This window comes from Strix uralensis, chromosome 17, assembly GCF_047716275.1.
Source record: "Strix uralensis isolate ZFMK-TIS-50842 chromosome 17, bStrUra1, whole genome shotgun sequence".
NCBI classification, from domain to species: domain Eukaryota; kingdom Metazoa; phylum Chordata; class Aves; order Strigiformes; family Strigidae; genus Strix; species Strix uralensis.
Genome location: NC_133988.1, coordinates 7173441 through 7200124, shown reverse-complemented (window position 1 = coordinate 7200124; position 26684 = coordinate 7173441). Strand labels below are relative to the sequence as shown.

General features: G+C 39.6%; 1 protein-coding gene across 4 annotated transcripts in view; it reads left to right on the top strand.

The window, feature by feature from the left end:
• CABIN1 (calcineurin binding protein 1) overlaps positions 1-26684 on the top strand; it is a 119935-nt gene that overhangs the window by 62888 nt on the left and 30363 nt on the right. For all 4 annotated transcript variants that reach the window (XM_074886821.1, XM_074886819.1, XM_074886820.1 and 1 more), the window contains exons 31-32: positions 23242-23405; positions 25411-25507. In XM_074886821.1, coding sequence (XP_074742922.1) covers positions 23242-23405; positions 25411-25507 — 261 coding nt within the window. The remainder of the gene's footprint in view (positions 1-23241; positions 23406-25410; positions 25508-26684) is intronic.

The following is a 26684-nucleotide window of genomic DNA, read 5'->3' as shown; positions in this document are numbered from 1 at the left end:
GTAGGAGAGCAGAGTTTTAAAGGTGATGACCCATCAGAGGTCATTAAAATACATGTTTTTATATTATATGTCTGCTATCGGGTTATCAGACTAGTTTTTGAAGCTTCTTACTATGAGTTAGTTATCGTAGTTTCATCATAGAAATAAATGGCAAGAATGGTTACGTCAATTACTGCTGCATAAACAAAACAAAGCAAACAAAACAAGAAAAGAGTAAATTTGGAACCTTAGAAGAAAATCTAATAAAATTGAGTCTTTTTAATTAACTGTCATTAGCATTTTCCTTTCCCCTATAAATTCCTATAGCCTCTGATTGAAAGATTTCACATCGCTTCTTCTAATATCCATGTGTAGAGTTCACAAAAGTGTTGGAACAGGCAAGTAGTGTGTATGTGTATGAAGTCATACCTCGTTGTCTTTAAGTACCCTCTCCTTTTGTTCTAAAACTGATAGCATTACTCTGAGGAACATAAATTTAATGGATGTGTAGCCAGAATCAAGACATACTCTTTCTTCAGTTTTCTTCAATGCTTATTTCTCAGGTGAAACTATGTGTGATATAACCAAGATGAAATATGTTTTTTCTTGATGAGCTGTTTCTAACAGTTGTATGTTACGAGGATTCTGTGACATTAATCAAGGCAGTTTCCTCTTCTATATGTTTAATTTTGTAGGTATTTCCAGGACTGCTTTTGAGGTAGCTATCAGCCTGTATCTGATCTTGTTCAGTACAGCACTCATCTGTTCCATATTCCAGGTATGACAGATTTTTTCATTCCTGTATCTTTCTGTGTAAAAATACCAATCTCACTCTGAAAGTTAAAGGAGCCAAATCACAATGAGTGAATACAAAACCAGCTACCATCAGACAAACAGCTCATACTACCTTTCTGAAACCTTGTGCCAATTTCATTCTGCATCTGTGATGGTTTTAATTTACCTGGTATTATGGTGATTTATTATAACTTTCATCCCTATAGAAAGAAGAAAATTTGTAGTGAAATTAACTTTATTTTATTAAAGCAGCATATTTCTTGAGTAATATTCCTGGAATTACAGTTCTTAGCAGAAGGATCTAAGTATTTTTCGTGTATATACTTTGCCTTAGTGTAAAAATGAAAACAGAAGAATGTGGGACGAGAGCAGCATGATACAAGTCTGTGTGTACATCTGTGCAAGTGGATAGCATTTATAGATAAATATTTTTAATTTAATGGCTACAGCAGGATATAATTGGCCAAATTAAAATGGTTAAGATGGAAAAGATAAGATGGCAGATGATGATAGGTAAGAATATGTTTTGTTGTGCAGTAGCTAGTGTATGATGAACAGTTCGCTAGCTGACTGCAGTATCACTGTGCAGAGCTTAGATGAAGGTATTGAAGCAGGAGTTCTCTGAGTAATAGTACTCGATCTTTGGCAAAATTCCTAAAGTTAGAGGATTAAAAATGTTGAATATTGTATAGTGTTATTGTTCCAGACTGTTTGGCTCCTGTGAAGGAGGTAGGATTTCCTGGCGTAATATGAACACTTTTGGAGTTTCCGTGATAGTTGCTATGTGAAACAGCAAGGGTTGACCACTGAAACAAGGTGACTTTCTCAGTCTCCTGAAAGGAATTAAACCAAAATATGATTGAGTGGGTGAGCGAAAGTAATGAAGTCCATAGTGGTCAGTATTTTAGCTTGCTCCTCTGAATGCTCAAATGTATTACTGTGATCCGACAAGGGAAGTTCCTATAAGAGCTTGAGTGACAAGTGGCTTATTTCCAGGCGCTTTATGACCTTTGTTCATTTCAGTTGCCTATACTTCATCTTCACCAGTTTGCTTACTCACCTGCTGTCAACAAACAGTTTCACAAATTTGGCTTTTATGAAGTTGTTTGTTTTTTCTATAGGTTAGAGGAAGCAAAATCAGAAAAAAACACAGACCTTTCACTTGAAGCACTTCCTAACAGTTGCTCAGAATGAATTATGAATTTTGATGGCTACTTGGTTTGCTGACACAGAATAAAAATCAGAATTGAAAACTCCTACCAGGTCATTTTCTATTTAAATCTTTATCTCTTCAGCTGTTCCCTGTGTGTATATTCAAAGTGTATCAGCACTTATACTATGATCTCCTGCTTAGTAGACTGGAACTAGCGTGAGTCATTAATATAATGGTGTTGTCTTAAGTATTCAGATGTTTGAGATAATTTAATGAGCTTAGTGTAACAGCTAAAATGATTTCTGTTTACACATATCTAGTTTGTTCCTCCTGATAGACTGCACTAAGTGTTTAAGAGTATGTGCTGGGGTTTGATGCTTGTTTTTTCTTAATTAATGGTATAACTATCAATTACAATATGTCAGGGTCACTGAGCTCCAGTTATTCCAGTGATACTGACTCTGAAGTGACTAAAGTATTTCCAGTGGGAAAAATTTGGACAAATCTGAAGATAGGCCAGGCTTTTATGTCTGTGTAGCTCATTCATGGAGAAGTGTGTAGCCATCCCAAACTTTGTGATACTTTAATGCTGTCTTCTGTCATGACTGATCTGCTTAATATAGCATACATATTTTATGTTTATAATCTGTGTGTGTATCACAGCTAGTGGCAGATTCAGTATGAAAAAACTTTAATAGAATCATAAATCAGATTTTAAAAAGAAGTAGGGATTACAGGCCAGTATAGTTGTATAATGAAGGTGGGACTTTTGACGTGAAGGCAGTGCAGTGATTTCAAAAGCATTTTCTTTGTAGTGTAAGAGAAAATACTCATAATAGGAATGTAACTGTTGAAATAAAATGCACGTTCCAATTACTTTGTAAGCTGAAATACTGACAGTGGGATAAACTTAATCTTTAAAAATTATATTTGGTGATACATAAAAGTGTTGTTTTCATGCCTGTAATGAAGTAGTTGTTCCAGCAGGCTTAAAAGAAAAACATCTGGCTTTGTTTGTTTGCCCTTAGTCTGACAGCTCTCTACTAAAGGTCTTACTGAAAATTACTTCCCAACAGGTTTTATGTCAGGATATTTTAATTGTCATTTTCTTTCTAATAAACAAGAAAGCAAAAGCATTTTTCTGAATTAATTATACTAAGATGAATGTTGGTTTTGGGACCAAAAAAACCCACTTTAAATCTTTTAGTTTTTCAAGTAAAACATGCAACTACATATACAGACTAATTTTTTGAAAGTTAAGCTAATTCAAAACAAAGATTGAGATTTTGGAATCTTAAGCTTTTACCAAATGTTTTTTAAAAAAACTTTTTAAAAAATATTTAAGTTGCAACAGCAAATAAGCAATATTCCATATAGCTTGTAAATAAAACACTAAGGTATAAACGTATTAGAAACTGATGAAAGTTGAAATTAACAACAGCTAGTCTTGTTTTTGGATTCAGAGTTGATGAGAATGCAAAACTACTAAACAATTAGTGTTTAATTGGCACACTTATTTCTTGTTAGTTCTTCCTTTGCATAGATCTTGAAGTAAACATACTGCATCTTCTCCGTATCTTTTATAACAAGATGTTCTTGCTGCTTTGCAAGAACAGCAAAGCAAGAAAAAATATTTGTGTATAATTTTTTCACTTTAAGTAAATGAGAATTCACCAGTTAGTGTCATACATGGGAGGAGTTACTCTTCAGACTTTGCCCCCCATAGTTCTTGTGGTCATTGTTGTATGAAGTTTGTTTTTTCATCTTAACCTTGCAGTAGTTATGCCCCAAAACAATAGTATAGAAAGAAACAAGAATTTTTTTGCCATTTCATAACTTGTCTTCAGTTCTTGCAGCACAATGGATCCATATATGTATCCCAGAAAGGAAATACAGTTTTCTCCATCAGTGGGGGGAACGCATAGGAAAATGCATCCTGAATGCTTTGCCATCAGTAAAACTGATTCTGCTGGCAGTGAATTCTTGTCTTGCAGGGATTGAACACAAGCAATAGTAAAAGGACTTTCTGAGTTTTACTCTGTGTGTGTGCATGTGTACACATTTATGTGTATTTTAGGAAAAAGGAACAGTTACAATGTTGAAGAACAAAGACTTTTTAAGGCAGGGTAAAAATGAAAGAACTATTATTTTAAAATATATTAGGCAATAAAACTAATCTTAATTAGGTAAGAAATGTTATCTTTAATAGTGGTTAACTGGCTAGAGGACTTAGTCCTACTCCTGTGACTGACTGAATTCCAAAACTAAGATATTGGTGAGAAGATAGTAAGTAGCACAATGAAATACTAATGCACTTTTCTTCCAGTGTATTCTTAGTTTATTCAAATGCCTTGTAGAAGTATGAAAGCTAAAAAATACAAAATAATACGTCTGAGTCCAGTCGCAGCTATCTCCAATCACAAAGAAAAGAGTGGAGATGAGCTTCAAGATGCATTCGTTGTACTTCACTGATGAGTGAGTGGGTTTGAACTGGAGAAAGTCTAATGGCTCTTGATCAGGAAATGTGCCTGGGTTCTCAGCATTGCTTGTTACAGAATTTCAAGTGAAGAAATTTACAAAAACCAGTTTTGACTGCTTTGGAGATCATCAGTATCTGGGTGAGAAATTTTGGAAAGTCAGTTCCCATGCTGAAATTCAGAAATACCAACCACCATGTCATAAAAGTTATGATTTCAGCTTGTGCCACCTGGCACCCAGGCACTTAGGAAGCAAAAAGATTTGAATTAGGGAAGAAAAGAGGAGACAGACAGACAGGACTTAACTGCCTTGCACATTTCATGCCCAGAGAGTTCTCGGTGTAGGATTTAGACAATCAGGCGATGTGACCCTGCTGACAAAATGTGGGAGTAAAGGGGAGAACGGTTTTAAGCAGAAGGGTGGGTTTCTTCCTTGTAAATTAATAATTGGTGAGTATTGCTCTCTTTCTGAAATCTTTGCTAGAAATCATAGACAGTGTATTCTGGGCACAGCATTACTGTGACAATGTAGGCAGGTAAACCATTCACATGTAGGCCTATTTTCTGGGTTATTTTGTCACTGTCTTTTCAATATGTCACTTTACTCCCTTCAAAATCTGACAAGTCCCTGCTTGCTTTTTGTGAATAATTGAGCCAGAAAAAAATTTCCTGCTTCTGTATGTTCTCAAATCGATAAGGTAAAGCAAAGCAAAGTGTCTTTCTTCCTGAAAACTTCCGTCTGAGAGCTGTCTCCAGCGGCAGACTGAAGCTGACAAAATGAAAGGCCCACCAGGAGATGAGTCTGAATCTGAAGTCTTTTAAGTATGTGGGCAGCAAGGTGCAGACAGCAAGATGATATACCAGAGACTTCTGTTCCAAATCTCCTTTCAGTTTCTCTTATTCCTGTTGCTACCTTTTGACATATTCCTCTCCTGTTTTTTCATTTGCATTTATTCTTTCTTCTTCTATTTGCCCGTTTAAGAACAGCAGCTTAAATGTAGTGTGTGGACAGTTAATTAGGTATTATTTGACATTTGTTTGTCTATAGACAAAGACAGCATATGGTCTGTACAAATTGCAAAAATAATAGCTTTATCCATAGAAATTCTTGTTCTTAAGAGGAGTAAGTTTGTCAGGTATAAAATGATACCAAATTGGTTAAAATATTCTTTTACAATCAAAGATGCGGTTTTCAAGCAAGACAGTAATTGTCAGAAAGGACTGACTTACCCTTACTCGTTGAATATTGAAAGAGACAGGTTTTGAAAAGGAACAAGTCCTCTGAAGGTCCAATTTGACACTTGCTGGTTTATGTTTCCCTTTGAAATTCAAAGGGAATAAAATTACCACTTAATAAACAAGAAATATAAACCTTTATATAAACAGGATAGCATCTTTGGATAACAAAATTGGTGAATATATGAAATGTGAAATTTTTTCTCATCTCCCTCCTCTTCACTCTCCTTAACCTCTGTCTTTCAGTTACCTGCTGACTACTGTGTGGGTTTAACTTCAGCGCAGGTATGTTCTTGGGTTTGGTGGTAGCAGCCCATCCTGCTGCTCAGCGTTAGTGGTCCCCTCACAGTAGTTCCAGCACTGATGGAAAAGAGAAATTTGCCTGGAAAATACTTACATAAGACCATGAAACTTGCTACTTTGGATTAGAATGGGTTTTCAAGGCAAATGTTCCAATCTGGTAGCTATTGTTATCTGACTGTTTGCAAGAAGATTAAAAATACCTGAGTTAAAGGAAGCAAATACTGGTACTGAAGGAAGAATACTTTTTAGTTCCTGTAGGACTTCCATTGCCCTGGAAACTTGAGATTACTCTTATCTCCTCAAGGGGGTAAAAAAACCCAACAACATCTATTAGTGAAAACAATGTCCTACTTCCTTAAAAACAAAAGATGGAATCTACTCTTCCTAAGTGGAAATAGAGTTCATGCTAAGATTTACAATACGTATCCTCTCAACTGAGGAAAATAATTTGAAAGTGGAACAGAATTTCAAATGTATTGACCTTAACAAACTCATATGCTGTCTTCGCAAGGAAAGCTAGCACCCTTATCTTGACAGTGCAGAGAGGTCTGGAATCTTTCTGAACATTTGTTATTCACCCCAGAACATTTCATCGAGAAATCCCAGTGTGCAAAAGTTAAAAATGCTTAAAAGTGTAAAATCACTTCCATCTGGCTCCTAGCATTGTGACACTGGAGAGCATGTGCTAGAGCTCACATCCTGTAGGTGATTCTGGCTGAGATGCTCCTCAAACTTTCTCTGGTTGTATTGATTTAAAGATACAGAAGATTTTTTTTTTTTAAAAAAGGGGGGGGAGGGGCAGCATTTGGTGAGACTCTTAAAGAAGGAAACATGCAGTGAAATATAAACTTGTCACTTCTTAATGGTCTGGAATAGTGCTTTGCTCTCCTCCTTTCCCATCATAAATAACTGAAAGACAAGTATAGGACATGGTCTTTGAGGATTAACAGTGGCACCTAGGATAATTGTTCTTTCTCAGAGATGGTTCGCTGAACTGAAAGTATTCATTATGAGTATTTATTTTTAAAGGGACAAATGTTAGGTCATCTTGTTGACTCTGGAAATGTTTCAAGTTCCCCGTAATTGCTCTGTCAGTCTTTCCCATCCATCCTTCCTTGCCAAAATGCATGAAGTCGCATTGTTTTGTGCCTATATCACCTAAATTAAGCTTAAAAAGCAGTAGATGTTAGCTGTTTCTACAGCCCTCCTTTGCACAGCGTCTCTAACAGGAAAATACTGGATCAGTTTTTACCCATAATCAGCCAGGAGGCTTTAACAGTGTCCCAAATAACTGCGCTGTGTAAAAATAATTAATGCAAAGGCCTTTGACATTACAGTGTTATGTCTGAACGAAGAATGTGGGTGCAGTGGTGCCAGCCATCTTCTGCAGCAGCCATTTCTCCAGTGAGCCTGGGGCAGGTGGCAGCAGGAGTAGGACTAGCTAGGCCAGAGGTGTAGCTTGGGGGTGTGCTTATGGGTGCTTGTGAGTAACAGTTTCTGACACAAGTGCCAAACATTTACTCCCTTTTTGTGAACACTAAACAGTTTTATCTCTTTTCTGCCACAACCCTACTGCATTCAGGGTGTCTCTTAACATATCTCCCATATCCAGAATGTGGAAGTCCCATGATATGTTGCTGGTTCCCACAGGTACAGGAGATGGCACTTACACTTCACTGAGCGTCTGTATTTTTTGCTTCAGGTAACTAAATTGGAATTTTTTTGCTCAGTAGCACCATAAGGTATGAACATGTGCATGTACAAATAGTGCAAAATTCATTCTGCTTGTGATGGTTCAGAAGCTGTAGTAATCTGCAATGCAAACCTAGGAAATTCCATAGTGATTAATAAAAATGCTGATTTAAGTGAGAAGAATTGGTAAGAAACCTTTGGAATTGGATAGAATCAAAGATAATCTGTGGTGAAAAACATATCTTTTTAAACTCTAAATTTAGAGGCAAATTTGTTTCCTTAATTTAAGTTCATAATGGACCTTTACCAAATAATGTTTCTATACAAAAGCTATAATGAATCAGACATATAGTAAATATCCCAATTAGTGATATTTTAAAAATTTGCTTGTTTGCAAAGCAGTTTGAAATCTAGTAACTAGTGTTATAATTCTTGTTTACCTTTTATATTATCATTTAAAGATGTCTGTGTTCTTGTTGCTTTTTATGGTACCATGACTGTTCACTGCAACAGCTAAGAGGTGTTAATTAGAAAACAAAATCCTTACATTGCCGTGCTTATGGCTTCAAGGTGTTTAGTTGTGCAGAACTTTTATATGACATAATTTCCAATCCAGTGAACACCCAGCCTTTGGGCTATTAACTTTATCTTTAAACATTTTATAATGTATTTAATTCCAGGTACAACAAGTACTTAATTTGCATAAATAAATGACAATACATAGGAAAAAAACTCCAGCCCAATAGAAGAGATAGGAGCTCTGCTGTTAACAGTGACTAAATGAGCAGATGAAAAAGGGCAGGTCAAAAAGAAGCCTATTTGCATGAATACATATAAAGTAAATATTCATTTCGGTTCTGTATTTAAAACACAAATCTGTGTTATGCAGTCAAAAGAGTAAAGGTTAATGGATTTTTGAAGTGGTAGTGCCAAAACTGCATTGTTAATCAGTACAGAATGGGTTATTGCCTTTGGTAGCAAGATCTAAGAGGTGATGAAGATGTCGGTTATTTTAAAGAGTGGTAATGCCCAGAGTAAAATCTTAGCTTTAAAACAAAAAAGCTGATTGTTACAGTTTAAGTGGACAGATAGACACAGGGTATTGTTGATTAATGTAATTTTATAACAGATAAATAGGATAGCTAAATTATTCTTTGGCTGTTTTTCCAAGATGCTGTTAAGCATAAATGTATCTATATAAAGTACTCAAGTAAGTAGGAAGGGGTGAGGTGTATGGGGCTTTCAGTGTGAGAAGCCTAGAACTGATGTATTAAGGGGAACATGAAGAAAAGAAAAGATGGGTTAAAAGTGCCTCAAATGATGGGAAACAGAGATAATCTTAGCAACTGACTTCTGCATAGCACGTGGAGACTCGCAGTTGTGTGGAGCAGGCTATTAAACCTGAGGTGTTAGTAAATAGGATAGATTTTGAGCACTTCAGAGTAATCCTAGCGATCAGGAGGGGAAGAACCCAAAACATAACAAACCCCTGCAACGCTTAGAAAGGCAAGGAGGATGTCGAAGCAATTGCCCCTGCTTGCAAAAGTGAAAGGAAGCAGTAAAGATAAAATGTTTAAACTTCTGTGATGAAGGTAATCAGCAGCAGAGCCCGGATGAGTGGCTGGGAAAAGGAGATAAGTTTAGCTGTGCTAAGCTCAGATTGAGAAAGATGAATCAGAGAGTTTGTGAGGCAGGTTTAGGTGGACTGAGGTTGGCAGGGGGCTGGTGCACGTTTTGGGTCTCTTAATATGGGATTGACTGAAATAATCGAAAGTAGGGAGAGGGAAGTATGGGGGAAAGGACAAGGGTAGCCCTTTGTTTTCCCCTTCAAATAGTTTGAGAAAGGGAGAAGGGTGTAATGAAAGAGGTGGCAAAGGACTGGTGAAGGAAAATGTGCCACCAGCCCCCCCCTGTACTGCAGAAGCTGGTGAGCAGTTAAAGCCTAGGACTGGGGGAGGGGACGTTGTGACAGTATAAATACGAGGAAATGGTGCGAGAGGGTGGTCCTGCCCTTTGGTGGAAGGTGCCCGGGCGGGGGCTGCAGCGCCGCAGGGAGCGGGCAGCGCCGCGCTGGGCGGGGGGCGGCCAACGGGCGGCGGGGGCCGGCGGGGCCGCGGCCCGGGCGGGGGCGGCCGTGGGCAGGATCCCGCCGCCTCTGCCCGCTCCGCGCTCCCGGGCGGGCGCAGCGCTGCGCCCAGAGGAGGGAACCGGCCACGCTCGAGAAAAATAGGTCACGAGTGGGGCCTTCGGTGACGGCGAGGTGAAGGGCACTGAGGCGGCACCCGTGGGGTTAAACTGGGTCAGGGCATATTTTGGGAAGGTTTGGCGGACAGGTGGGAGCAGATAACTGTTTCTTATTAATGCTTGCAAACCGACGGGAGCAGCTGTTTACTCACTCGCCCTAAGTGGGATGGCTGCGAGCCAGGCTCGGCAGTAATCGGGACCCACATCCGATGTCAAACACGAGCGTCCTCCGGCAGGAGAGCGAGCAAACAGCTCCGGCCCTGCACGCCGCCCCCCGCCCCCGGTTGCAAAGAAAGAGGGAGGAAAAAAAAAAAAAAAAAAAAAAAAAAATCGCCGCGGCGGCAGGAAATCTAAGGTACGCGGTTTCCAGAGGTCGGGCGAACTCCGGTGCGAGAGGAAGTGTGAGCCGAGCCGAGCCGGGGCGGGGCGGGGCGGGGGCGCAGCCGGAGCCGGCGGGGCCCGGCCCGGCCCGCGCGGTCAGGTGGGGGCGCGGGGGCGGCGCGGGGGCGCGGGCGGGCGCGCGCCGTCTCCGCGGGCCGCCGGGGAAGTCCGGCGGAGCCTTCCCGCCGCCCCGGGGATGGTGAGTGCGGGGGGGCGGCCGCCCCGCGCGGGGCGGGCAGGGAAGCTCGGGGGAAACTTCCCCCCACCTTTGTCACCTCACCGCCCCGCGGGGGGGCCGGGCCGGCGGAGGAACCGCGGCGGTGTTGCTGGGCTGCGGGGGGGATGCCGCGGGGGGAGCCGGGCGGGGTGGTGGGGGGCGGCGCGGGGCCCTCCCTGGCGCTCCGGCGGGGCCAGATGCGGTGCTGTAGTAAGTTTGCTTTCTCTCTGCCGTCAGAAGCACAAATAGCTGCCGGGTGCCCTGAACCGTGGGGCGTTTCTCGGTGTGGCGTGCCTCTGCCCCTTCCCGTTCGGCGGTGACGCGGGGCTTAAAACCCTTCCCCGAGCAGCCGGTCCTTACCCGCGGCCGCCGCGGGGAATCCCTGCCCCGGGGCCGGGCTGCCGGGGGCTGGGCGGGCTCCGGGCGCCCGCAGGGTTCGCCCGCAGCGCCGAGCAGGCAGCGCAGGCAGGCAGGAGATGGGCTCTGATGACATTAGCCGTCGTGGTTGGGAAATACTTCTTTCGTTAGTTGGGTTCGCCTTCGGTTAGAGGCTGTAACAGATCTGCTTTGCTGCACAGAGGAGAATCCTGAGAGCAATGGGGAACGGAGGAGTCGAGAGAAGTTTGGCAGGGGGGACGAAAGGGTGAGGGATTTTTGTTTCCTTCTGTCTGCATTGTTTGGGATTTCTCGGTCTCCTTCCTCCACCCCCTCAGTGGGATGAATTATTTAGCACCCTCGATTTCAATTCAGCCCTAAAGCTTGCAAGGGGAGGCTTTCATGTCTAGAAGAAAAAAGAGACGGTAGGTCTGTAAAAATCATGTCTGGCACAGAGCAACCCAGCTGTGATCTCTGGTGTGCACTCTGCTGTTCTGCGTACGACAGCCAAGCTCACAGCGGAGGTTCCCCTTCTTAACGGTGACCTAACAGAGAAGCCTGTTGTTCAGTATCTATTTTGCATGAGCTACTATGCTGTAGCAGTCGCTGCTTCATTCAGCTAAAAAGAGAGAATAAGAGGATTCCGATTTAATTAGCAGTTTGTTAAAACCAGTCAGCTTTGTCTGGTCACATGTTTATAATTTTAGAACGTATGTCTTAATTGCAGTAAATTCTGGTGTTGTGCATAAAGCAAGTGCCACATGCTGTTTGCGGCATTGGCTGTGGCAGCTTCGTGTTTCTATTTTTTTAAATTTGCTGCAGCATGTGTTTATTTGTGCAATGGCAGATTTTTGTGTGTGCTGTGGGTATTTTGCATGAAGCAGATCTAGGAGATCTAGGAATTAAAGCATATGCTGTGGTGGTTTTTATTACCCAGAGAGCTGCGAGATACGTCTTTTTTATTGGAGCATATTCAGGTTGACATCTTGAATACTCAGATATTGTTCTGGTTGTTTTCAATAATAGGAATTTTGTGTGGTTTTAGCATCTTTATCAGAGTCTGAAATACTCTAAATGTTGAGGCCTTCCTCACTCCTCCTCCCCCTCAATAATTACTCTAGTTGTTCTCAAACAAATAATTCCCATCTCACAATATCCCTGAAATCAAACACCAGCAGACTGTACCCTGTCTTCTGCCTAGCTAACTGAGTCACTGCCTGCCTTGTGCTAGATTAAGCTGTTGTAGTGTTGCTGCTGGTTGAATGTTGAAGATCCCCTGTGTATACTGTGATTTACGTTACTGTAAATAGGGTAATTGAATTATAGCTTCTCTGTACTGTCTTGTTCCTCTGGTGTTATCAAAGATCAGTCAGCTTTAGTGGGGGTGCTAGGCAGGCTGCTACCTAAATGTTTACTGGAATTAGACATTTCCACTAACTCTTATAATTGGATAAAGAACTACTTTCGTTTGTGTTTAAACCCTGTATTGCTGAGGAAGCCCAGGGAGTCTGAAAGCAAGACAGCTTTAGGTGTTGACACCCATATCCCCACCCCCCCACCCCTCAAAAAAGAAAGGTAGCTTGAATAGCAGTTAATGACAGTCTTTTTTTGTTGCATGAATCCCTGTATCAGAGGAGAAAAGATATTCTGAGGTTAGCTATGAGGTGCATAACAGTAAGAGATTTTTTTGCCTTTTATAGCAGTCAGGACTCATTCAGAGCCTCCACTTGCTGGACAGAGAAGGGAAGTGTTCTATGGACACTGCTGTAGTTGGAGGAGAAGAGATAATGAAATGAGTTATCTGTCAGCTCCTAATAACTTAATTTGAAGATCTTAATTGGTGAGGATGAAATGTGCAAACTCACGTAGAGCTTTAGTTGTTTGAAAGGAGTATGTCTTCTCCAAGGCTTGACTTCTTTTTACCACTGCATATGTCTTTTTCTGGTTCATAACTGCTAATATGGGATATTTGTTTCTTATTACCTATTTTAAACAAGCTGCTTCCTGCCCTCAGCTTCAGCTGACAAACAGTTTGAAATCCAGGATGTGTACTTCTGTCATTCCTAAGCCAGTAGGGAACCTCAGACAGAACTGTGACCTTCAAATATGAACTGTCATGTATTTGCAAACACTTACCTTTATAAAACTGGCATTAAAAAAACCCAAAAGGAATAGGGAACCCTAGTCAGATCTTACAGGATTCTGATTTGGGATTAGAAGGCTTTTCTACTAGCTCCTGCTGTCATTTTACCTTTGTCAGAACACTAGAGGAGTTTAAATTTTTGTTCAGCTCTCTGTTGCTTTTGTTCTCCTCAACATTGACGAAAGATGCAAGTATTTCTCTGTGCTTCCAGATTGTGTGCACATACCGAAATACCAGCCGGTGATGGAACATGCCATTCTTGTCACTTTCCAAAAGGCTTTTAGAATTTGATGGCTAATAGTGAACAGTTGAGTATAATTTTTTTTTTAGTGCCATTCTTGGTATGTATGGCATTTTATATTTTCTCCTGGTTGGTAGTACTTGTTTATATTCATGCTATTAAAAATGTTGACAGTCCATCAATACATTCCGATATGTAGCTCTCTTAATTTTTGTAAATATCTTCACAGTCTATTCAGTGAAGTTTGCTAGCTTTTTCCGTAATCTCCATTTATTCCTAAATAAGCTGCAAAAAACCCTAACTCTGTATATTTTGAAGGCTGTGGCTCCGAAGCTACTAAACAGGAGTCTGAGGTCATAACAACTCTAACAAAAAATTTGATGAGGCATTGCCAGTACTCAATCAGAGGTAGTCGTTACAACTACATATTGATATGTCACCTCCCAGTGACAGCATGGCTCTTTTCTGAGCGAGTTGCAGTATGTACATCACACAAATCTGTTTGGATTGCATCACCTAATTTCTTTTTCATACTTACCAGGTGAGTTGAGAGAAGCTATGCCCAACAGGTCACTGAGGAAGAATGTACTCTTTTGAAAAGATGTTATGTGGGCCCCCAAAGTTAGATGATGTGGCTGCATGATCACTCACAATACTCTAAGAGGAACTCATGTATCTGAAGGATACATCTTAGCCAAAAGGTATTGTAAGGAAAATGTTTCTAGGTAATTTTATATGAAGATGAAATTTTATATCAAGATAAAATTAAGCTGAAGGCTCTTCTCTAGTAGTGTTAAAGATTATCACTTGATTGTATTTTATGAGCTGCCATATGATACTGCTTTAGAGGATTTTCTCTTTTCAAAAACTGGGATGGAAACTAGGAGCAAGTGTTCTCTGGACCTTTTGATTTATGTTCCTTCAGGCTTAAAGATCTCTTTCAGCAGGATCTCTTAATGCCTTGTATTCTAGTGATTTGGTGCTGACAAGAAAGAACATTGAGTGCTTGATCAATGCTGTTTTCGGAAATAATAGCATTTTCCTCTGCACCACTGATCTAACCTGAGACCCTCTAGCTTTTGGTATTTTCTGAGATTCTTGAGTCTAACTTGGTGGTAGATTTGTAAAACATAAGAGGTGGATGATGATATTTTTTCTAAGCATTGTAGGAATATGCTGACATATTTTGCAAACACTGGGATTTTATAGCTTCTCGTCTTGATATTTTAGTGTGTGTGTCATTATGTAGAAGAGAGTCTAAAAGCTAAAAGACACTGTGCTGTCAGTGCAGGGATGCTAGATGTCAGCTGTGGGGTGGGAGTGGGCAGTTAAGCATTTTGTTTGCTGAAAAGCAAGGGATGTAGGATTGAAGAGCAGTTTTTGTTGGCATAAAAATTTGAGTATTTTGGTAAAAGAACTTTTTAGCACTCTAACAGCCTAGTTCAGAATACTCAAAATCAGTTGAGTCTTGTATGTGGAGACTGTCTTGCTATTAAGAGGATAATCACATTTTAAGTATGAGTAATCAGTAATTTACATCTAGAACTTGGGTATTTAAGTAGGTGAAAATGTGTTTCTTCAAATCCCATGAAATCCTTCAACCTACTGAAATAGTAAAGGGTGGGATCCTGTACTAGAAGACGTCCCTTACTGCAGTGTTTCAACATGAAGAATCTCCAAATAACTCATAATTCTACATAAACAATGTGTCGAATCTCAACAATTAGTATACCTCTTTATGTTATGAAGTTTTTGTCCTCCTTTCTAGTATCATGCACTAGATGATGGAGATGAATCAGTGTAAGCTGTTTGGAGGTAGACAACTTTAGGTACCTGTAAGGCAGGTAGGTAAGATTTAGTGTTTTTCTTATACTGCAGTTATCCACCCAACTTGAAAATTAGCTGATGTTCCTGTGAAAAATCTGTCCTCTTTTGCTTGTAGCAGCTGCCTTGCCCTTGGCCCATTTGGACATTCCACAGATTGTATCATTCTCCACATCCTTTTGAACATCTGTCTTATGTTTAACTTACTTCTCCATTTGAGCATTTTTTGCTGTTGTTATTCCCAGAGGAGTGGAAAGGCTACCTTTTGGAGAGTGGGACATTTGAGACTTATCTCCAGACTTTAACTTCTGTCCCTGCATTAGATTGCTAGGTATTTCTAATCTCTCTTCTTCATACCCAGCTTTGTTACGCTGTACTATTCTTGTGTTCTTTTAAGGAAGGAGTCTTGTCAGAATAACATTAGTAATACGCTGTGCCAGGTTCACTGTTTTTGGGTGTTACAACATGTAGGCAAAGATAATAGCTGATAGTTCTGTGTTCTGAAGCAATTTTTGATTTTCTTAAAATTAGGCTGAGGTAACCCTCCCTCCACCAAATAGAATCTAATACCGGCTAAAGTGCATATACTCTAACTAGCTGTTTACTTTGTAACCTCTGGGGAGATGGGGATAGTCGCTAGCAACAGAAATGTAGGGATCTAGGTAAAAAATGTCACGATCCTGTGACTTTCCCTTTTCTGGGAACCAAGGGCCTCTCCCAGCTTCTCCCAGTTCTTTTTCTGGTTCTGCAGCAACTCCTCTAGGAATAAGACTGAGTAGTGGGGCTCGACCTCAGCGTGCCACTGATAGAGACAAGAACTGCCTTGCAGACTTGCCAGTTGGCATTTATCTCCCCGAACATTTGTCATCTTTTATGACTTAGTCATCATCCTTTGCATTCAAGGGAGGTAGTCGTTTGTAGTGTGTAGCTCATCTCATCCTAAGGTGGAGCCTGTAATAGCTGAGGTGCGCCACATCCCCTAAATGCCTTTTTCTCTCTGTAAAAGGTTTCTGGGTGATATCATTAAATGTGTGTGTCTATATCGTACACATGTGGAGTTAGAATAAATGGATCGCACCTGCTGTTGAAAAATGAGAGTTTGCTCATGTCTGGGGGAGGCTAATGCAAGAGCCTGTCCGCTCCCGGGTGGATGGATGGACTGTACCAAGCTTGTTTTGTTAGCTTTGAGTACCATTGGCATCTGATGTCAGGCAGTCTGGTTGTAGCAGGTACACAGAAAAGATCTAAGCAGAAAAATCCCCTTAAAACAATGAAAGGCTGTCTGTTAGGCAAAAGCAGAACACCTGTCACTCTCTAGATGTGCCCTGCTAACCATTTATTTTAGTGGTGAATAAATCTTCCTGCGTCTGGCTCCTGAGAATGCCTAAGGAAATGCAGAATCCTGGTAAAGAGTTTTCCTATCAAGGGTTTAGCATTCTTTCATTAGCTTTCTGTATCAAGTTATTTGCTTATTAGAAGATCTAGAAGCATTCTGTATTCTTTGGATTTCTGTGCTTTATATCCTCCCAAAGAAAAAATTCCAGGCTCTTTCAGACAGGGACAGAACATAAACCAAAGTACTGCGGTAAAAGATACTGAAGTAACAAAGGCACGATCAGAAATTGCAACATTGGTGAGCAGACACCTTTCCCAGTGTTTTCTTTTGAGTAGATCAAGTGCCCAGCTAAGTCTCTGGATGTCTTCTGCATCTCTTTGGTAAGCCTCTTTCTCTCCTTTTTAAACCCTGGATTGGCTGCAAGGCACAGTGAATGAAATTTACTGGTGATAATTTAATTCCTTTCCTGATCACTCCCTTTTTCTCTCTTTCCTAAACTACAGCTGGTAAAAGGGAGCAACTTCTGGAGGAAGGATAATAAATGTACTTCAGTAATTTGTCAAAAATCTTTTTATCAGCTTGAGGAATTGTCCAGCTGTCCAAAGGGAACCTTTTTTAATGTTGGAAACAGGGAAGAAAAAAAAAAAAAAATCAGTGTTCCACTGCTGTATATTCAAATCTGCCTTTGCTTTAGCACCCCAGATTTGCAGAGTAGAGAAATGAGGGGCTAGACAAGAGGGAATCTAAGGATTGTTTCTTAGAGTACTCTGGGGAAGGATACTCCACTGGCACTAACCTGGAGGAGTAGTGTGGGGAGCAGTCTTCTTCATCCAGGGGATGATGCATTATGCACACACCTCCTGTATTTCCTGGCTTTTCAAGTGGGTGATGTCTGCCTGAGGCGTGCTGTTGCAGAGCTCCGGAGGGAAGGCAGCTGTGTCACTGCTTGAACAGGATTGCACCTTCAAAACGGGTTTTAAGAGAACAGCCTATCCTTCCTCCTCGCTTTCTTCTCTGCCTTTCCATTGTAGCCATGGAGTAAAGTAGATTCTTTCCCTTTTTTTATAGTCTGGTTAGCTGTTTCCCTTTAAAAAGAGGCAGTGTGACTTTCTGTTGACATCGTTGTAAAATCACATGGTACATGGGAACCATCTGAGTAAAAACTCCTCAAGCCTCCTGAGTGAACAAAAACCTCCAGATTCTGCCTGGCAAACAGCCAAACCCAATGTTTTGCAAAGGCTGTCTGTAGACCTCAGTTTCTGTTTCACTAATTCCACCTGAACTTGTAACTCATCATCTTAACAAGGGATTTCTGGTTTTATATAATAGCTTATGCAGCAAGGAAATGACTCCCTTTCCCTCACTCGTGTGTGTATGTCACTGACTCGTGCTCACACATAATAGTCTCTCCAAGTGGGTATGGCTTGGGTGTTCTTTTCATAGGGTTAAAACCAATTTAATGTCAAGTCAACTGTAAAATGGTTGTTCTAGAAATTGAAAAATCTGAAATTTAAGACTCTGAAAAATGTTGTATTTTGAAGAGAGAAATAAGAGGTGAAAATTGTCCATTATGTTTCTTTATCAGCCTATGATAATTGGAGTATGTGGAGCATATCAATATTTTTCATGCTGCTCTCTTGCTAAAATAATGCTGCAGAATTCCGCAGTTCTTCCAGAAAGCATACATGCTGCTTTTCACCTGCAAGTGCGTGTGTATTTAAAAAAAGAGGAAAAAAAGAAATAGATAATATTTACCTTGTAGACCAGGAATTGTAATCCTTCTTGGTTCTGACTTATTGAAAGGAAGTTGCTGCAGTTTTGCCTTATTTCTGTTTCATTTTCCAGGCTTGATAAAATGTCATTCATTTATTATCATACTATTTTTATATTCTGTTACTGTACTATGTGAAGAAGGCTACCAGTAGACAAGAGGAGTGCTGCTTAAATACTCTGAAAAAGTTCGTAAGATTTTTCTGAATTTGGCTAAGTTACAAAAAGCAGGGGCTGCTTTTTTTCCTTGATGACATAAGTCCTTGCAGCTAATAATTTTAATATTCTGAATATAGCTGCTTTCATTTCTTAATACTTTTGTACCCACTTGCATTCCTGTTCACAGAGGTGGAATTGTTCCACTACATAGTGAATAGCAGTGTGGATGAAATGAGGAACTGAGGAAGAAAAATAATAGAATTGTCTGGAGAAAAGAAGAAAAGCCAAAATCAGGTGACAGAGTAAAATAATAAGAGATATGGGAGCATGTCAAGACTGGATGAGAAAAGGTGGTTTAGTAATTTGCTAAATGGGGGAGGGGGCAGTGGTTTTAATGGTTACACTCAGAACTAGCAGGAAGTCATGAGTCAAGCAAACATGCTTACTGACTTGAACTCGAGATAGAGGGATGCTTGCAGAGAGGAGCAGGGATATTCAGGGATCTGTGCTATACTTCCTTAGCTGAAAAGAGTGAGGTTTCAAATTCTGTGTGTTGAAACTGTTCAGCTTGAACCATATTCCTTTCCTTTTCAGGCTCCCAGTACAAGACATTATGTTGACCTAAGTAACTGTGAAGAGGGGACACAAGTAAAGCTAGCAGTACTTCAGTATGTTGTGCTTAACCCTGTAGTAAAACAGAGACTTAAAAAAAAAAAAAAAAGTGTAGGAAAGTGTGACCTTTCCAAGGATTATGCAATTATGTTTAGTTCAACTTCTGATTTTAAAATACTGTGTAGGTGGTTGTGTTACTAATCGGTGGCTTCCCTGCACCACTTTATTAGTTGGCTTGTTAGTTTTGTCATATTTTCTAACAATGGTTAAATTAGATTTGTTTTTACTAAAGGCTTTTCTTGGTGGGACATTACTGAGACTAATAAATGAAGTGTTTGGTTTTGCTTTGGTCACTTGAAGGCAGCAGTGGAATTGAGTTTGTTGTATGTGGTGCAGCTTGCACTTCTGGAACCCCTTGGAAAAAAAGGAAAGAAAAAAAAGAGGGAATGGAGTTATAAGTAATTGGAGGTCTTTATTTGTAGCAGTAGGGTTTTTCATGTGTTTGCTTGTTATATGTGAATCAGATCATCTGAAGTATGACTAGCATTTCTCCATTTTGTTAAGAAGAGAAACCATGGAACATTGAGAGAGTAGAGTTTGATCTCTGCTTAGAAAATGGCTTACTCTGAAGCTTTGCAGTGTCAGCAGCAGCCATCCCCAGAGAAGTTTGGGTTTTGTTGAGAACTGTCAGCCTTTTCTCCTCAAGAGGCATTCCTAAACCCTAGGGAATCCCCTCCCATAAAGTTCTGGAGTAAGCATCGTGGAGGAATAATAAGCACTTCCTTCCTTTCTATTTTAGTGACTGAACTAGAAAGTATCCACTATCGCTGTTGCTCGTGCTCACAAAGCCCTGTGCAGCATGGTCCTCTTTTCTTCACCCTCCTCCTCGAGTCTTCAGTTCTTCTTCAAGGGGAGGTTGTGCAGAAAGTTTTAAGCTGAAAAAAATTTTAAAAGTGTCACCAGGAATATGGTATACTGACTTCATTATTCAGTTTCATATTTAATGTAAAATTCAGTATTATCTGCAGAATTTTCATGTACTCCTGGATTTATTTTTTTTCCAGCAGTGCGTATCAGGCTTGCTTCCCCCGCCCCCAGCTCTTACAGAGTGTTTGTTTAGCCAGGAAGGCATGGAGAGCAGCTTGATGTTTTGGATCTTGAGAGGCATTTTGGAGTTGTTGGAAGCGTCTCACTCCTTCCTCTAGTTCCGTGTAAACAGCTTTGCTGGCTGTTGCCGAAGGGAGGAGAACCTTTCAGCTGCAGGAACGGTGGCCAGCAAACAGGAGCAGCGCATTGGATGTAAAATCCTTCTGGTGGCCAGAGCTGGAGACATTTCATCAAGTGGCCTGAGTAGTGATAACCAGTATCAAACCTTTCAAAGACCTGCAAATGTTTGTCACAAGGATCTGCACTCCTCTGTGTGTGTGCTTTCAAGAGAGGTACTTTGTTAACAAATCTGAATTTTCAAATGATGATATAAAAACTTTAATTTTAGTCAAACTGAATAACTTTTTCCAGTCTTCTCTCCAGTTATTTTATTACAAGCTTTGCATTTGTATCTTTCTTAAGTTTTGTTTAAAAAGCTGAATGCTGGGCTTTCTTTTTAAGAAAAGGTTGCAGTATATGATCTGAATTCAGAAATATTCTTCCTGAAGGTTATTGATACTTAGGAAGGAAAAATTCATGCCTGATGGGCTTAGTTAAAACTTCTCTTTGGGAGAGGTTTCAGTAAGACTGTTTCTTTAGTCTCTGACTCAAATTACGGTCTTAAAAAGAATTCAACATCACTTATGAAATAAATTCTGATAAACTCAGTTTAACATCAGTGTTTTGCATATTGCTTAATAAAATCATAGTGGGTGGAATGAAGATTGTTGTGATGGCAGGTTTCTTTCTGCTTTTGGCTTGAGGCTGCATGGGTAACAGGCAGGTATGTAACACAGGACAGTAATGTTATATATTGCTGTTTTGCATTTGTAAAACTGCAAGTCAACACATGAAAAGTTAGTGACTGTCCTTTTAACATCAGACCTTCTTTTGTAATTGCAATGATAAAGTAAACTTAAACACTCCTAATGTGAGTTTTAATTTCAGCTTTTCCAATGTGCCCCCTTGTAGAAAGAGCAGCATTCCCCAAAATACGCAACTTTGTTTCTATCAGATGGACTTTGTCACTTTCAGGGCTTTCTAGGTGCAATTAGCATATTCTGTCATTGCAAATGATTTTACTGCATTATTGTAATTTCCAGGGTAGCATTAAAATGTATACGCAGGACATGTGAGAAGGAGCTGCAGAATTATTTTCAACCGATTCCAGATACAGTATCTGAAAGCTCATTCCAAATGATCTGCCTGATTCAAATGAAGGATGAGATAATGCTGAAAAAGACCAGGAACCTACACATTGGCTGTCTTCCATTCCTACAGTATGCATCTAAGTTGACCATAAATTGGCTAAGTAGGTTGTTGCAATGTGGTGCCATTATGAGGCATTCAGTTGTTTTAGGATTTGGCAGAAACCCAGTTTACGTATGTGCAGAGAAGCAAAAAATATCAGCTCCAGAATGTGTGTGTTTCATCTGTAGCCTGAAAGGAAAGTCATTGTATAGTTTGGGGGGAAGAAAAAGCTTCTCGATTTAAATAAAGTATGTGCTGTTCTAAGGAGCTGTTACCTACGAGATCTGTGTGTGCTTGAGAGCTTCTGAGCTGCATGAGCAGATAAGATCTTTGCCACTGTACTTGTGGATGTTGGTAGCTGAGGATAGGAGGAAGCGACGGTTGTGCCTCGGGGGTCTGTCATAGTACAGTTTTAGGTGCTTTCTGGAAAAGGGAAGCTATGAAAAGTTTGAAAGAAAGCTTCAGGGAGCGAAGAAGAAATATGGCTTTCTTTGTGATCACTAGGGAGTAAGAGTAGAGAGCATGAGGAAAAGCAAGAGTAAGAAAATTTGGCAGAACAGTCTGTGCATTATATCTAGTTGAAGTCACTGTTTCCTATTTAAAACCTGATATTTGTGTGTTGTTTTTTCCCAAGTTCCTATACATCCTATGGAGTAGAACTGCTGATTCTCTGGAGACATGTAGGAGGAGGGTCCGTTGTAGATAGGCCGGTTATGTATCTGCTTCTTCTGTGTTCAGATGTCATTTGTGATTGCAGTAATCATTTTTTTTCCTTCCACCTTACATTAAGTTCTGAAGAATTTTGCTCACACTGGAAGTAAAGCTAAAAATATCAAAGCAAGACCTTGAAAGAAGGATAAAAGAGTAGATATTCGTATATCCTGCTCTCTGAACAGGTTTGGAAAGCAAAATTCTTTTTCAGTCAGGTACTCCTATCAACGAGACTATTCTTTCCTGCATTGACATAAAATGGTATAACATGACCAGAGGATTTTCATCTTAAAAAGCTGCTACAAGGAAAAGTTTTAGAACGAAATCGAGCATGAGGGAAGGGTTTGCTCTGATGTAACAGCAGTTTTTGTGAACGGTCATAATAAAAGTTACATACTAACATAAAAGCATAGTCATATTTGCATTGCATTTTTTCAGATGTGGTGACTAGTGCGTTGACAGCATCCATACTAAACACCTGGAAAAAAATCTCCTTAGACTTACTAGACATTGCAAAATCTGAGCTGAGTAACCATAATTAAATTATATTTTCTATCAGTCTTCAGCCTTGCTCCCCAAAGATTCTCTTGTCCCAGAAATTTAATTAGAAGGCTTAGAATGTATGCTCAACTATTTGAATTAGCCACTGGAAAATGGATACTGCTGAGGAATCTGATTCTTTCTATCAGTCTGGTTAGTGCCATGGTGAACACTGATGATATCAAGGCAGTAACCAAGTTCCTAAGACATTTAGTAACAGATTATTTGAAGATATAAACTTTCTGTGGCTGCACAAGAGTAGCAGCTTTCAGGCCAGGAAAACTTATTTTAAGTTACTCCTTGTTTTTTATAGTAGTTGAGCTTTGGCTTAGGAAGGCGTGTTCACAGACATTTAAGAAAAATGCACAATATAATTTAGGCTTTGCTTGCTTTTTTTCTGGGAATAGTTCAGAAGCATATTTAGAAAGTGTGCTGTGGCTTCTGCAAGCCTCCCTCTTTTGCTACTGTCAGGAACCAATTGTCTTTAAAGTCAGTCCAGATCTCCCTGTCTGAAGGACCACAGCATTTGTCTGTCCATTATTTCCCTGACCCTCAGTGAAATTCAGTGTGCTGCAGAATCTGACCTGTATTTTAAGATTTCTGTCCTTTTCAGTTGGATCCCTCTTTAGAGGTTTCCTCTTTTCCTTTTTCTGCAGGGAATCTGGCGCATCCCCGTGGATGAGATCGACCGCCCGGGCAGTTTTGCATCTCATATGAACCGCTCTATTGTCTTACTGCTAAATGTGCTGTCACAACTAAAGGATTACAACACCTTGCTGAAAGTCTCATCTATGCTACAGAGGACCCCGGATCAGGGAAAGTACGATGTATTTATTTTAATCCATTACTTTGTAAAGCTTTAAATATATTTTGTTCACTGTGTAACTATTTTATTTAGAGACATTCTTAGTTTAGGGAAAAAGTCTTTAGACAGATTTTCTTGGGAATATAGTGGAATGATGGTTAATTTTTCTCAGGATTATAATTCCATAATAGAGTCTAGAATTTATCTGCATTTCTCTGGAAACTCAAAGCAGCCATACAGCTGCCTTAACAGACTTGCAGAGGTTTTCTATCATGTGGAGGGATTCACTGGTGGAACAGAGCATCCTTACTTCTGCACCCCTCTGCTGGCCTCTTACATAAGAACTGTGTCCAGTGAGGGAGGTCACAGCTCAGGCATCCTGCCTTCCTGTAATCCTTGACAGACAGAACAATGGTTATGTGCTTATTGGCAGCTGATGCTATTTAAAAAGCTTATCCTATTTAGGGGTGATCTAATTTTAATTGCATTAGCCTTATTTAAGAAAAAAGAAACCATTTAATGTGAGCTATATACAGATTCATATCAATGGGAAGACCAAAATAAACAGCTAAGGAAAACATTGAAGCAATTGAGGTAAAATTCTAGTAGTTTGCCGAGTGGGAAATGTTGACATTAGTCTCTGGCAAATTCTTAACAAATTGAACTGAACGATCGATGGCAATAAGTTGGAGGCATTGAAGGTTTCTTCATGTGTTTCTGAGTGTGAGTGCATGTGAATTTGCATAGACTGTAGTATGTCTGGGAATATGTCACCACATGTTCAGCAAACTTGAAGCCAAAAATACTTTGACTTTTAGCATATCACAAGTACTGGACCATAGAAGGTTTAAATTCTGTCCTAAGCAAACCCACAGTTGTACTAAAAATACTATGTTATTTATAAGTCTAGACTGAATTTAACAAACAAGTAATTTGACATGTTGGATCAGCCGGTGCCAGCCCCGGTGAACTGCAATCATTACAGGAACTTATAAATGCAAATATTCTGGGTGTGTCTGGTACATGCATGTAACAACCCTGTTTTTAAAAATAGGGTGTTTTTAGATGAACTTTAGTTATTACTGAAATAATGAGGAGTCAGGTTTTTGTATCTTTTGTCTGAAAAGCAAACCATAAAATTACTAATGTAATGCTGTAGAGAGAAAATAAATGTATTAAGAACATTGGCTTTTTGACTGAAATAGTACCCTTCAAAATTATTTACTTAATTTTTAGCCCCCTCATTAAAACCAGCCAATTCTGAAATAGAAATTCAGTTTTCCATCAAACTCAATTAGGTGGGATTGATGACTGGAGATGGTTTTATTGAAAGTGGACTAAAGCATTGTCTCAGAATACACTGAAGTTACAGTGCTCTAGTAAATTAAATGAAGCTGTAGAGTGATTAAGTTTTACACCTACAATTGGGGTTTTTTATAATACTAAATGGGAAAAAGGTATTGGCACACCAGTGTTTTAGCTCTTAAAAAACCTGGCTTCAAAGGCAACTGATACGACCAATGAGAAAGGATTTGCCAATGTCCTTAATCTCACATGTGTGGTTTATCCAGAACATGAAAATCACCTGACGGTTCAAGATAGCTTTGTGTGACTAATACCCTTTTTCAAGAAAAGGTCTGAACAAAAAGTTGATATTTGAGGGGCACAGAAAGCTAGATATAAGAAAGCTAGTTCTGGTTGTCTTGGTTTGCTCTGGGTTTGGGTTTGGTTTTTTTTTTAATTTCTCCCCTTCCCTCTGTTTGTAGACAGTGCTATCTTTTGTTTCATGCATGTCATCTTTGATGATTGTGGAGAGGGGAGAATTGGAGGGAAACATAGGTAAAGTGTTATATTTCAATATGCAACTGTGTATGTTTTGTTTGCTTTCTTCTAACTTGTTTTAAAGCTGTTGTGGTGAGGTTTTTTTGTTGGTATTTTTTTAAATGTCCTGGTTCTTGCTTTTAAAGCCCTATAAGGTTTTGGCAGTTAGCTTAATTTCTGTTATCTTACTGTGACACAGGAAGTACTTGCGTGATGCAGATCGCCAGGTTCTGGCCCAACAAGCCTTTGTGCTTACAGTAAAAGTGTTGGAGGACACTCTCAACGATCTGACACAGGTAAGGCAGCAGTATGTTTAATGGCTATTGATTTAGTAATTAGATTTTTCTAGGTTCAGTTTACTCATTCCTCAGTTTACTCCTCCTCCTGAGACTGAAGAGCTACATTATCATCACTTATTTCTAATACCTTTTTTTTATATGCAACTACACAGAAAACTTTCTTCCAGTATTGTTGTTTTTCATCTTTGAGATCGGGTAACAAATACAGTTGTTGAGAATGGATTGCAGTAAGTTTGGTTTGACTGTCCCTTAAATTTCAAATTATGGTAGTTACATGGAGTATAAGAACAGCTGCATTTTAGGTGGGGTCTACTGGAAATTTCTTTTTAAAATTAACTAAGATTCCTCTTGCAAAACAAACCCAGACAACTAGATATTGCATGCCTAGCCATTTTTAACTGCTAGTCCTTGACAGCACCACACCTGTTATTATGTTTAATTGTAGTTTAGAAATTAAAAAACTCATATAGAGACTAATCGGTTTCCAGGTTAAGATAACTGGAAATAAAAAGTTTATTTGGTAAACACATTCAAGGAAGAACTTGTTCCTGAGGGTTTTCCAAGTTAACAGTTATTTGTTAACAGTTCAACAAACGAAATGAAAACATCCTTAAGAACAGTGGAACTCTGTGTATAAAATAGTTTGTTCATAAATCTGGATGGAAGAGTTGTATCATTAGCAATCTTTGAAAGAAGAGATGACATACTGAGGTTTTCTACCTTTGGACCATCACCAAAGTAAAAGTACAAAAATTAAAATACTATAGCAGAGTTTAGCATACCTCTTGATCTACTAACCAAAAGAAGGTTATGTAAGAGCAACCAAAGGGAAGATTCTTAAATTTGAGGTTGATCTGCAGCTGCCAAAAGAAATAGGTTCAGTTTTGACTTCAATACTTCAGAAGAATATTTTGTGCTATTAAAACCTTGGATTTAATTTAGTTGGATCCCACAGTATAGACTGAAGGAGTGGGGGGAAAAAAACTATTGCAGCTTTGGTTCAACCTGTGCTGTTGATTTTTCTGTGGTGTTTTCACTGATTAAAATACTTTAATGGTAAGACTTGTGGCTTGGATCAATATTCAGGAACAAAGAAGAATGAACATAGAATAAATGTATTTTCTTCAGCAGAGGCAGTAATGTAAAGGTACTCACAGTCAGTATTCATGTGGTC